Source organism: Theropithecus gelada, chromosome 3, assembly GCF_003255815.1.
Source record: "Theropithecus gelada isolate Dixy chromosome 3, Tgel_1.0, whole genome shotgun sequence".
NCBI classification, from domain to species: Eukaryota; Metazoa; Chordata; class Mammalia; order Primates; family Cercopithecidae; genus Theropithecus; species Theropithecus gelada.
The window spans coordinates 126,156,700-126,170,768 of record NC_037670.1 but is presented as its reverse complement, the minus strand read 5'-3'; the positions used below and the strand labels follow the sequence as shown (position 1 = coordinate 126,170,768).

The 14,069-nt window shown below is 41.7% G+C and overlaps 1 protein-coding gene across 2 annotated transcripts in view; it reads right to left on the bottom strand.

Annotated features, from left to right (window-relative positions):
* Nucleotides 1-14,069, bottom strand: part of MAGI2 (membrane associated guanylate kinase, WW and PDZ domain containing 2) — a 1,480,053-nt gene that overhangs the window by 53,519 nt on the left and 1,412,465 nt on the right. For both annotated transcript variants that reach the window (XM_025379587.1, XM_025379588.1), the window contains one exon: nt 5,893-6,031. In XM_025379587.1, the coding sequence (XP_025235372.1) occupies nt 5,893-6,031 (139 nt within the window). The remainder of the gene's footprint in view (nt 1-5,892; nt 6,032-14,069) is intronic.

The following is a 14,069-nucleotide window of genomic DNA, read 5'->3' as shown; positions in this document are numbered from 1 at the left end:
AAACACATTTCTTCACTATTAGTGTCACTATTAGTGTCATTATTAGTGTCAGCTCATGGAGGACCAGGACTATATTTTACCTTCAGTGCCTGCAAAGCATCCTGCACATAGTAGGTGTTCAGTAAATCTGGTTTAGTTGAGGAAATATTAATTATATCAACTAATAATATTAATCACAGGATTTGTTCCATATAGAGTACTTGGTAGGAATATATTGTCTGGAGTTTATTTTTGTATTATTAGAGGGAAGAAAGGATGTGCTCAGCAGATAATAGCAAAAAAGATTATAACGGTGTACTTATACTTATAATGTTTACTTGGCAATATGTTTTCTTTCTTTTGAGATGGGGTCTTGCTCTGTTGCCCAGGCTCATGTGCAGTGGCATGGTCATGGCTCATTGCATTCTCAACTTCCTATGCATAAGTGATTCTCCTGAGTAGCTGGGACCACAGGTGTATGCTACTATGCTTGGCTAATTTATTTATTTATTTTTGTAGAGACAAGGTCTCCCTATGTTGCTTATTCTGATCTTGAACTCCTGGGCTCAAGCAGTCCTCCTGCCTTGGCCTCCCAGAGTGTTAGGATTAGAGGCGTGAGCCACTGCGCCTGGCTGGCAATATATATTCTTAAAGAAGAATAAACAAATGACCCTTACTTATTGCTATCTACATAGAGGCCAGTACTGCTTCACCTGCTGCTCTAATATAATTATTGAAAGTCATTTTAACTTACTGATTAAAGGAAGACTTTTAACTAACCAACTGTTTGGTCCATTCATGTCTTTAGCTATAGTCACTAGCTCAGATCGATCTTTTTCTCCAATTAGTGCAGTTTTATTATACTTACAAAATGTAAACAATTTCATTTACCAAGTGCTTGTAGTCAAGCCAATACCTGTTATATTAAAGATATGATTAACTTTGAAAATGAAAGCATAGGCAGAAGTATAATTCACTGATTGGCTGTTTCTTCCCCTTTGTGTGGGTATGTGGCATTAGTTGTTGCTGGGCCATTTTCATTGTGAGATTTCTGCTTCATCCTTTTTAACCCTGCCTGGCCTCCTAAGGCCACTGAGACTCCCACTTAAATTGGACTCTCTTCAGTGTTCTATTCATAAAGCCCTGCCCGGTGGCTTTTTAAGAGAATAAACAGGCCAGAGTACCAACCCAGAGTAAAAAGCATGTTTCTATTATGTTTTGCTTTATTCTGATTAACTTTGAACAGCAGACATCAACAAGGGAAAGGCTCCACTTTGGTCTGAACTGCTTATGTTGGGAATTTTTTCATCCAGTGGCACCTCTATTTACCTTGGCCCTGACTCTATGGCTCAGTTGATAAATCAAGTGTATGTTCGTGTTGTACTCTTTGAATGCTAATGAAGGACGCCTGCATTTCAAGGCAGGCAGCTAATCTGTATAATTTATTCCTGTGCAGTTTTACAACCGTGATGCATACTTCCTTTTCTCTTAACCTTTGTGGATTTCATTTGAATAGCAATAACCAGGGTGAAGGAGGGCACTGCTTTTGATGCATCATCTTTTGATTCTCTTCTCAGTATGGCATTGAGATGTGTATCAGGGGAGGGGAACTCACGCTTCTCACTGAGTTTACAATCAACAAATTCTTATCCTGAGGACTGGAGTGGAGCTGAAGTATCTATCTCCTGAACTTGTCTTTCAAGGACTTAACTAGGAAAGCAACTCCTCCTTCAAAGCCCTTATCATTTTCCGACTCCCCTTGCAGCTGCTCGACAGCCTCTGTGTGCAGTCACTACTTTTGGGGTGGCGTTTGCTGATTTCTGCTTCTGAACTGGCTGAGGTGTCACTTGACAGTTAGTCTTTGGGTAATTAGAGATGACATATTTGCAGCATGTTTGTTCCCTCCCCCAGCTCACTTGGAGTCATGCTGATTTTGTTTAGTCAATGCTCTGACAGATCGCCTTTGGTATTTTTCCAATGGCACCTAGGCTTATCTCTCGGTCACAGATCACCTTAAGAACTCAGAGTGAGAGATTTTATTTCTCTTGACAGAAATCAGCCTTTTTTTTGACATGTCCAGAAGTCCGGATAAGGGTCTTGCTTCAAAGCCGTCCTGAATTTTGAATCATAGGGGTATCAACAGGAGGGTTGGATGAAATCCTTCCAACCAAGAATGGTTTAAGAAAAATCAGTTTTCCCATGATTAGGGTGTATTAGGAAAAAGTAGGATTATAATCTTGGCTATATCTACTGGTAAACTTAAGTATTGAATTTTCCTTTTCCATAAGAACTTTCTTTTGTTGTTATTGTTGCTATTATTTTGCTGTTACCCAGTTCTGCTACTTAAGAATTTATTAAGATATACTCTAGTTTATCTTAGACAAAAATAATTCCTTTATTACATGAAAGCATCAAGGGGGTGAAAGAAGACAAGAAATTCTGTTTCATGATATAGTATATTTGATGCTGGAGGAATTATGGCGTTCCTAGCAGTGGGCACTCCTTGGATGTAGCAGTCACTTGTATAGTGTGACTTTCATAGATGTGGCCACTTCTCTGGCTTGCTTCTGGTGCAGAAAAGGTTAACAGAGCAGGCCTGAGACTGCTCTCCTTAGAAAGGCCAGCTTTCGAGGTTGGCCATTGGCTGATGCCTGGAAATGTGACTGTTAAATCATCCTCTAAGCTAATGTAAACCTTTTGCTAAATTATAAGAGTGTCTTGCTGTATCTAAACTGTTTGTACAATCAGTGTGGTTTGTGCTGAGCCTGCTTTGCTTCTGGGAGTCTGGAAGTGTGGTATGTGCTAGGCAGAGGGTCCCTGCATCACCAGCCCTAGTGGAAACCTCGGGCACTGCGTCTGCAGGGAATTTTCCTGAGCAGCAATGTCACACATACGTTGCTGCATTTTTGTTGCTGGGTGGAAAGAGTGTTCTGGGTGACACCTCGTGTGAGAGAGAGAGCATAAGGAAGCCTGCATGTGGATTCCTCCAGACCCCGCCTATGTCTTTTCCCTTGTGAGCCCAATGTGTATTTTCACTATATTGCTGTAATAAATCTTAGCTGTGAGCACAGTTACATTCTGTGCCCCAGGAGGCCTCCTAGAAAATCTCTAAATGTGAAAGTGGTCTTGGGGACTCCTGGGTCCCATCTCCCCACCCATCAGTCACTGTGAAATTCCAGAAACAATATTTGATGACATTATCCTCAAAGATGCTATGATCCTTAATCTTGGTTTCTTACGCATAACCACGCACCTTTCAGCTTAGATTTTCCCAGAGAACTAACGTTTATCTCGTTTGACTATTGTTTTACTTCCTTTAAGGAGATTGCCCTGTGCTATTATGTTCTTTCTTTTGTGACATCATCTCTAAAATTTTTTACAGTCAAAATCCATCTCAATTTAATATCAAAAGTAGCGGACAACTGCTGATATTACTAGCAAGTATGATTTAATGTTACACTTTAGAGGAATATATTTAGAAGAAATTCTGCAATACTGCTACAGTTAACAATGTTGATGACTGGCCACTCAAAAGTTTGCCCAGGCTGGGTGTGCTGGCTCACGCCTGTAACCCCAGCACTTTGGAAGGCTGAGATGGGCGGATCGTTTTGAGAAGTTCAAGACCAGCCTGGGCAACATGGTGAAACCCCATCTCTACAAAAATACAAAAAAATTAGCTGGGCATTGGTGGCTTGCACCTGTAGTCCCAGCTACTCGGGAGGCTGTGGCTGAAGAATCGCTTGAGCCTGGTTAGTGGAGGTTGCAGTGAGTTGAGATCACACCACTCTGGTTCATTTGAGAATTTCACTGTAATCATATATTTTTGGGTGATGCTAAGAATTAATGAAATAATGTTGACATGATCTTGAATTTTTGTCTTGTTCAAAAACATGTTTTTATTTTTTCCTCATGATAGTCTGAGGTAGCTTCACATTTGTTCATTACCGTTTGAGTTATGCCGTAGGTTGATCAGTAGTATGTTCTACTTGCTCACTACAGACAAGCAGCTGATGTGTGGATGCTGAGAAAGTGTGGACCAATAGTGATTCTACAGAAAAATGAAAAGCTCAGGATAGTCATGCTGGTTGGATTAACTTTTTAAAGATAAACTTGTTAGAACAATATTAACTCTATGAAAATGTCTGGGTAGAGATAATATTCAGGTCTCACCATGGAGTGAAGCATACCATTAAAGGTGGTATGTTTTAGAAGTGATAGAATTTCACAGGTCACTTTGATATTACTGAGTCAGTCAGTGCTCTACAGTGCAAAAGTTATTCTATTCCAAGAGTTCAGATTCTTCACAAAGGGATTAATGCTGGTACATTTTAGCAGTATCATGCCTGTGCTTATTGATTATATATATATATATATATATATATTTTTTTTTTTTTTTTTAATATTTTATTAGATTCAAGCATTAAGGGTAGGAATCTGGGATGAAATGTTTCCTTGGGCCTAGAGCCAGCCCTACAGAAGCTTCTGAATGCTTTTTGAGTTACTGTGAAGGCTTGCTAGCTCCCTTTGTAGGCTTGGAGGGGTGCACAAGATGCTGGAAATATAATGCATTTAAGGCCTTTGAGTTTAGATATTTCAGTTGAACTCAGGATATAGATCTGCCCTGCTAAGTAAGGAGATATTAGTCAGTTATTTAGACAATGTATGCAAAAAGAATAATCTGAAATGAAAAAGTGCTCTTTAGAAATCTTTTTTTTTTTTTTTTTTTTTTTTGTGAGACGTTTCGCTCTTGTTGCCCAGGCTGGAGTGCAATGCTGTGGTCTCAGCTCACCGCAACCTCTGCCTCCTGGGTTCAAGCAATTCTTCTGCCTCAGCCTCCCGAGGAGCTGGGATTATAGGCATGTGCCACCATGCTCGGCTCATTTTGTCTTTTTAGTAGAGACGGGGTTTCTCCATGTTGGTCAGGCTGGTCTCGAACTCCCAACCTCAGGTGATCCACCCGCCTCGGCCTCCCAAAGTGCTGGGATTACAGGCATGAGCCACTGCACCCAGCCTAGAAGTCTGTTTTTTTTGGGTAGGGGATAGAAGGATGAAAGAGAGTCAATTTATCTCAATCAACTTAGAGCTCATTATTCAGGTCAGCAGTTAGATCTTGTTTTCCTAATCTGAACAGGTATTATCTGCACTAGTCTGATGTGTCTGTATGCATTTCTGTTTCTGTCTGTCACTCACTGAGATTATCTTTAAAGACCACCTCAGGTTTCAGTGCTTTTCATGTAATGACCACTCAGCTATTTCGGACACACTAGAGCTATGCTGTCAGTAGTGTCTATAATGGGCTGCTGGGAAACAACAACTTTAAAGATGTTTGAAGACAAATCTGTGAATCAAAACATGCTTTAAAGCCTTCCTCAAAAGCATACAGAAACACAACACAGGAGTGAATTTTCAGAATAATTCCTAAATGCCAAGGAAATGCAACCATTGCGTGAACTGAAGTTTACATTTTAAATTTCACACCCTGAAGATATGCTGCTGGTCCCTGCCCCAGTTACAAATCCTTTGAGATAGTCTGATGCACAAACAGTGTTAGGAAATAATTGATAAATTACTGTGTACTCAAATGAACAGCAGACCATCAGTCAAATTGTAAAAGTTCTAATATTTAAGGGGTGCTAACTCTCCTTGCACACTCAGAGATGCCCTGGAAGGTCCTACATTTCATATTTTAAACATTCCTTAATGGAGGGAGCAAAAGAAAGAGTTCACACACATTTATTTCCTGGGCATAAACATACGTGTGTGTGTGTGTGTGTGTGTGTGTGTGTATACCTATTGATAGCTAAATATATATTTATGTAGAAATAGAGAGCTGATGTCGTTTTATAAATAAGCATAAGCATTTATGGTTCACAGAAGGAAGAGCAAAAGAATGAATTAAAACGTGGAACGCACCATATTCTGGGACCTGTCCCGTGCCTCTCTTGAGCAGCAGCCTCACTCGTCTTCCTCCAGATTTGATGAGTTCTATTGCTCTGGCATGTGTCATGTCCCTTGTGCTTTCCCCATTGATTTCAATGATTTGATCTCCTACCTGTCGATTGAAGAAAAATTAAGTCAGTCAAAGATAGTTTTACTCAAGTTGCATTGTCAACAGATAAAAAAAAAAAGCCAGTCTAGATGACCTGAGAGCATCCAAATAATTTGGTGGCAGCCTGCTGCTTCTTGGAAGAGGCTAATCCCTGGCTGCATCCTGAATCTGACCACCAAATTTTATTTACCTGTGCAGAAATGAAAATATCAGACCACAAAGGTTGCAGCCATATGTTACTTCTACTGTTACTTATTACTTATTATGGCAGAGACTGTAAACTAGTTAGCATTGTTTTAAAAATTAGGGCATATGTCTGATACTAAAATTCACAATACCTTGGCACCTTTGCTTTGAATCAAGAAGTAAACATTTTAAGGCCTTTTCTTTTTCTTTTTTTTTTTTTTTTTTTGAGACGGAGTCTCACTCTGTCCCCTTGGCTGGAGTGCAGTGGCACCATCTCGGTTCACTGCAAGCTCCGCCTCCCGGGTTCACGCCATTCTCCTGCCTCAGCCCGAGTAGCTGGGACTACAGGCTCCCGCCACCATGCCTGGCTAATGTTTTGTATTTTTAGTAGAGACGGGGTTTCACCGTGTTAGCCAGGATGGTCTCGATCTCCTGACCTCGTGATCCGCCTGCCTCGGCCTCCCACAGTGCTGGGATTACAGGCTTGAGCCACCGCACCCGGCCAAGGCCTTTTCATTGAATCTATTGCCAACTTTTGACTTAGTGCAGCATCCAATTCAGCATGTTGGATAAACTGATTGGTTTTTGTGCTTCTCTGAGAAATTTTTGTATGTATCATTTAAATTTCCCTGGGTGCTGTTGTGATATTTGCCTTCTTTGTAAACAGTGGTTGGCTGATATTCACATTTGATCTTGAGTTTTCTATCACAGCCCCTTGAATTAAAAATGAGATTCTCCATACTCTCCACATGACTAATGCCCTGGCTAAATCTTTGCCATGCTCACACTTAATTGCCAGAAGCTGTCTGGTTAAATACCAGTTCCTCCTGAATTGGGTTTCATAAGCAATTCCCTTTTGGCCTGGGTTCCATAAGCAATTCCCTTTTGGCATTTGTGAATAGATAGTTGAAATAAGGGAGGTTCAACCATGAGCACATCATGTAACTCCCACAGTACCATTACTGTCAGGAACCTTAGAATTAAAAAATGTCTCATCTCAGTGCAAGTAACATAAGACAAATTAACCAGCAAAAGCGCAATGAGTGGCTTTGCAAAAATGCTATTTTAGTTATGTACCTTAAAGCAGATCTCAGTCTAAACTCTGTAATGCAAACAGAACTGTAGAAAAACTCTCTATAGCTAATCATTATCAGTGTGGATGCTGCAGGCTGGCTGAGAATAGGAACACAAATTTTCCATCACAATGGCAGGAGAGCATAAAAACAAGACCCCCAAAGTCGGGGGGAAGAACATGTTTGTTGTAGCAAGGAAATGACATCTCTACCTAAGGATGATTCTGTAAGGGGTAAGGAGGATTCCAATGTCAGAAGGTAAAGACCTCCTTTGGTATACTCAGCTGCCTTTGAAAGTATGGATTTGGGGCAGTGGATGAGGTTTACCTCACTGGCATGTCTTCCACATTCCACAGAAAAACCAACAAGACAGAACTAACAACTGTTTTAGGGCTAGTAGCTTTCTTCAAGTTTCCTTAATTGTCTCCTTTCCTCTGAGGCAACAGGCATAACTTGAAGTTGAATAGTTTGCCATGTATCTAAGCCAGAGGCAGAAATGGGACCAATTATCCCTTCCCAAGTAGCCGTCTCCCACAACAGAAACCTCATGGCACAGAATTAAATTGAAAAAGTAAAACAGCAGTTCCGATGAAGCTACATATAGAAAAAGTGTTCCTTCCTGGCTAGACTCTCTTCTGAGCTTCAGACTCACATGTCCAGTTGATCACTAAACATCTTCACCTCGTTGTCTGTCCAACAGGCAACTCCAAGTCAACAGCAGTAGAAGCAGAAGACAGGGCTAACTACCTTTCTCCCAAAGTGGTTCTTCCTCTCAATTCCCAATCCTGGTGAATGGCAACACCATTCACCTAAGCAGAAAGCTGGGGGTCGCGCTACACTCCTTGTTTTCTCAACTTCTCCGCATCTGTCCCTGTCCTCATATGTATCCCATTGCTCACAAGTTCAATTCAGGCCTTTATGTGGTTATTCCAGTATTCCCCTGTCACTCTCCCACCAACCTCTTTTCATTGTCACTAGAGTCATCCTTCTAAGGAAAAGCTTGCCAAATGTGTCCTGCTGACTAAGGCATTCAGGCCCATACACATACTGCTGTTCTTTTTTCTCCTCCTCCCCACAGGCCTGGTGATTTCTTGTCCTTTCTGAAGGTCCTAAGAATCTTCTGCTATGGGTGCCTTCCTCGACTCTGTGCTCTTCGCAAGCAGAGATGTCCACTCTCTCTGTTCAGTAGTAACGGCACCCCACTCTATTTATTATGCCTCATTACAGATTCATGAGTCTCTGTCTTCCCTCCTAGGTTGTGAGTGTCTTCATTCAGTAAATAATTTCTGAGCACCTACTATGTACCAGACAGTCAACTGGGGATATAGAGATAAATGGTATCATTTCTTTGTACAATAAGTTCTCAGTCTATTTGGAAAGAAAATGGCTAAATAAGGCCATTACTACTCAATGTATCTTTGCTATAACAGAGGCATTCACAAAGTACTAAGGGAACAGAAAGAAGGGACATCTAACCTAGAGTGTGGGAGTGGTGGGTAGTCAGGGAGAGCTGCCAGGAGGTGGTGACATCTCAACTGAGTTTTGAAGTACCAGTAGGAGTTCCCCAGGTGAAGAGGAAAGCATTCTAGGCAGAGAGAGTAGCATAAGTAAAAGCTACAGAGTTTGAGGGAATGGTATACTTGGGAAACTGTCAGTAGTTTATTATGCTGTTCAGGAGTTTAGGTTTTATTTTGAAGGCAATGGCAAGGCACTAAAAAGTTAAGCATGGGGTAACCTGACCAGGGAAATAGAGTGGGGTTTAGAAATCTCCCTGTGACCTCAGTGTGGAAAGCAGAAAAAGAGAAAGGTGGAAGACTGAGGAAGGGAGCTTCCTGCAACTGAGTTGCAGCGTTGTCACATGGTCTATCCAAGTGAGACATTAGGAGGCTGTGGGGAAGGAGACGATGAGGACAATGACACAGAGTCTGGGTCTCCTTTAACTGTGTGTCTGGATGAGGTGCACTGCATATATTGGTGAGTGAGTGAAGTACTTCCACATGGCTTATCTTGAAACCATGGGAGAGGGAGGTATAAACCTTCTTGAACCCCAAATCGAATTTTGACAGCCACTGCCGCCTTGCAGTTACTTGTGTCCTGAGACTGATATTTTAACCAAAAACCATGTGGAGGGCAAAAGAGATCTTGTGTTGTGATAGAAATAGCCCCATCTTTTGACTCCGGTCCCATACTTGAGTTTAGCAAGACTTAGAAAATTTGAAGTTTTCATTCACGTATGTGTTTATTTTCCCTTTTCCCTACAGGGAGCTTGTGAGACTTAAAGGAGAAGGCATTAGCGTGGAGGAGAGAAGGGGTGGTTTGAAAACTACGTGGGAGGTGGAGAAGCAGAGGGGTTTAGGGGCTGCGCAAGGGGTGAGCTGAAGTTGTGGGGGCCTCAGGGATGAGTCTCTGGGAAGTCAGGGACATTATTTTTATTGGGTTCCCAGGAGCCTGAGCTGACCTCTTCACCTGGCAGATTTCCATAATTTCGGCTTTCCATGTAGGGTCCCCTTAGAGAGAGATGCTCTGATACCTGCTGAATCTCTCCTACACCCTTTCCCCATTCCAGGGTATCAGTGTCATTGGGTGGTGGGGGTTTGTGTCTGCTGATTTTCTGCCTCATTTTGGAGCAACGGAAGTTTGGGAATAGTTCAAGATCTTACTAAATCAAGGAAAAAAACGTTTCTAGGGGCTGGTGGTGGTTAGGTAATGGAATGAAAATGCTGCTGCCAACATAGACTCTGACTGTTGCAAAGCACTCTGGGCATTATTTTAAAAGCGGGCCAACTCACAGGGACCTAGTTTCAGTGGCAACAGACTCAGTCCAGACCTGGCCTCAAGACTCCCATCTCTCTTTGGAACAGTATGACCTGTGAAAGGGTTGAATTTTCATTTTTATTCCAATATCAGTATTCTGTACAATAATTTTCACTGGAACTCCCTAAATAAATTTGGGATGTGATCTCTTTCATTGTCATCTGAATATATAAGAAGATCGACTTACGGGGTGGGGGGACAGCGGGAGGTGGGGCAAGAGATTCTCTTGTTACTTTCCTACTTTCCGACCTCATCTAACTTCAGTGCAGTGGCCAGTGTGTGACCAAAGAGTGTCACTTTTCTCTATCACAATCGGGAGAATTAATTTTGTAAAACCAATAGAAAATTCACAGCCCTTTTAGAAATGAAGAAAAAGACCAACTGTGACTCTGATGTAGTCTCTTTCTGTACTCTCTGCCACACAGCTATCTTCAACTGAGCTATGTTACTAAAATGAAACTTCTAAGATCTCCACTCATTCTTAGAGTATTTTTAAAATATCGAGTTCCAGTTGAGAGGGAGAGGGAGAGAGAAAGAGAGAGAGAGACAGACAGACCAAGATACCAAAACCAGATAAAGGTAATTCAGGAGTCTCTGTGTGCACTGCATTATGTGGATCAAGGAATTGCCAAATTTAGGGAACTGACCAAACAACTTAAGAGGAATTCTAAGAACTCATTTTTTTTTTTCCTATGGAAGAGATACTTTTTTTTTTGAGACGGAGTCTCGCTGTGTCGCCCAGGGTGGAGTGCAGTGGCCGGATCTCAGCTCACTGCAAGCTCCGCCTCCCGGGTTTTTACGCCATTCTCCTGCCTCAGCCTCCCGAGTAGCCGGGACTACAGGCGCCCGCCACCTCGCCCGGCTAGTTTTTTGTATTTTTTAGTAGAGACGGGGTTTCACTGTGTTAGCCAGGATGGTCTCGAACTCCTGACCTCGTGATCCGTCCGTCTCGGCCTCCCAAAGTGCTGGGATTACAGGCTTGAGCCACCGCGCCCGGCCTAGGGGCAACTAACAACCTTAGAGTAATGTCCCAGGGCCAAGGTGGAGTGAGATAACTACTGTGTGGAGGGCCCAGCCTAGTAAGTTCTGCATTCCTACTCATGCATTTCTGCTCATACATCATAGCAGATTTTTCTTTAACAAAACACCAAATCTTTGAACTTGCTTGGGGCTTTCCAGGTAAAAAAACTTTTTCTCTTTTTGCCTGTGGAAGGCCAAGGCAGGAGAAGGCAAACATCTCAGAATTCCTTTTGTGGTTAATAGTTCAGGTTGTAAGAAAAAATTTAAACTCTGTACTGTATGCATTTTTGTAGTCAAGTCATATATAAACTATTTGGCTTGTCTCAGTGAAATATTTATAAGAATTAGATTAAATCCTGGATTTACTTTAGCCGTGAGTCATAGCAGTCCCAGCTCAAAGGGTTGCTTGGACATCACTACAAACATGCTTAGCTGGTTGTAATCAGTTAATTGCCCTCATGTTACCATTGCATCATCAGAGCCTATTTTGTATGATCATACAAAAACTATAACGATCCCAGATTATAATTAGGTGTGAGGAACTGAGTTTCTTTGTAATATTATACCAATAAATCATGAATAATCTCTATTCCTTATTTCATGATGGACTTAGCTATGGACCATTTTGGTGGCTAATGATCTGAGGTCACAGGCTAATGCCATCATCATTCCTCCCTTACAGGTTGGTTTTTCCCACTGACACTAGACCCCTCATGGACAGGGAACACACCTATTGTCTCTGTGTCATCTATACCTGCCACAGTTCCTGAGAAGTAGGCCCTCGGTTAATCACAGTTGAGTCGATAAATGTTTGGTTTGCCTTTCAGTGATAGTAAAGGTCTTCATTTGCATGCCATATAAGTTAAGCTTTAGTGCACCTCAGCATATCTCAACCTTTCTTGCCTTACGCAGTTCCAGCCAAATCATGACAATTTCAGTGGTACTTACAGGAGACCAAATGAGGCTTCAGTAAATGGTGACCTGCACACATTGGTAGTGACAGGTAAAGTTATAGGAAACAAATGCTAGAATTGAGAGTAAGAGGAATGGAGGCTGAGTCTGAAATAATGAAGTGCCAGGAAAAGGAAAAGTCAGAACTAGTGTCTTTGCTGCTGCAGTCATTGTTATGGGTGCTCTGACACTGGAATACTGTGCCCTAATGGCCCTGATGGAACAAAGCACAGGATGATTTCCAACTTGATGGTGATCTTTAATATCTACTGGCTGTTTTCATGATTAACTTTGTTAGATATTATTTAATAACCATTACAGGAAGAATATTTTTCAAGGGGTTACACTGAATGTTTTCATTAACCTTCCCATTTCTTTCATTAGATTGCGATTGAATTAGATGGGTTCCAAGTGCCTATTATAGGGCCTGGCTTTCGTTATAAACTGTTAGGCTCAGTTGCCTCAGCAAGGCACAGGAGCCCATAAAATCAGCAGGTTTTCCAGAGAGAAAACTTCTAATCCAATTGGAAACTGAAACACATGTTTGAGAGCACCAAAACTGTGAATTGTATTTGCTTCAATTCACTTATATATTGAAAACTGTCTGAGACTCTCTTTATACTATGTTTTAGACAGTAATCACTTAAAAAGAAAACAGGCTGGGCATGCTGGCTCATGCCTATAATCTCAGTGCTTTGGAAGGCCAAAGTGGGAGACTGCTTGAGTCCAGGAGTTCAAGACTAGCCTGAGCCACATGGCAAAACCCCCACCTCTACAAAAAATAAAAAACATTAGCCAGGTGTGGTGGTACATGCCTAGCTACTCAGGAGGCCGAGGTGGGAGGATCACTTGAGCCCAGGAGTTCAAGGCTGCAGTGAGCCATGATTGCACCTCTGTATTCCAGCCTGGGGAACAAGAGTGAGGACTTATCTCTAAAACAAAACAAAATAATAAAACTCCCACAAAAAAACCCAAAAAAAGCAAAATCAAACCCATAAAAGTCCCAGCATCTCTCAAGAAACTTCATCCAAGTAGAAGTGTGAAATGACCCTTATAGATGCACAGAAGAGAGAAGAATCCTTCATCAAGGTTCTGTCTAAGCACATAACCTGCTTAGGAGGGTCTCAAAGGTGAGGGGAACAAGCTGGCACTGGAAGTGAAAGGCCACTGCAGGATCCTGAGAATTCACCACTTGCTGCAGGTGGTATGCCTTCTTTGGTGTTGTTATTATTTGTGTTTAGAAAACATGTAGTCACAGCTCAGAAAATGTCCGGCCATTGACTTGAGCACACTATCCTATGGTGGGAGTGTTGCCTTGTCTGGACAATCGTATCAGGGAGCCGGCTTTAGCAAAGGTTTAGGGGGAGCTCTCCCTTCCGGAGCCTCCATTTCTATTTACAAAAATCCTCTAAATTAAAACATGAAAATATATGTAAAACTTGAAGACGACACAGTATCCCTACTGTGGAAGTAGTTGAACTCTAAATTATGATCTGGTGTCTTCCTCACTGATTCCTTCCTTTTTCCTTGTCAACTGTTACTGATATTAATCTCATACAGAGAATTTTATTAGATTGCTTCTTTCTAAGTCTTGTTACTCTTCTAGGGCTCATTTTATTTATTTATTTATTTATTTATTTATTTATTTATTTATTTTTAGATATTTAAAATATTTTAGATTTTTAAATATATTTATTTATTTTCACTCTGTTGCCCAGGCTGGAGTGCAGTGGCACGTTCTTGGCCTACCGCAACCTCCACCTCCTAGGTCTGAGTGATTCTCCTGCCTCAGCCTCCTGCGTAGCTAGGATTACAGGCGAACTCCACCACGCTTGGCTAATTTTTTGTATTTTCAGTAGAGAGGGTTTTACCAAGTTGGCCAGGCTGGTCTTGAACTCCTGACCTCAGATGATCTACTTGCCTTGGCCTCCCAAAATGCTGGGATTACAGGTGTAAGCCTCTGTACCCAGCCTCTTCTAGGGCTCTTAACTGGGGTT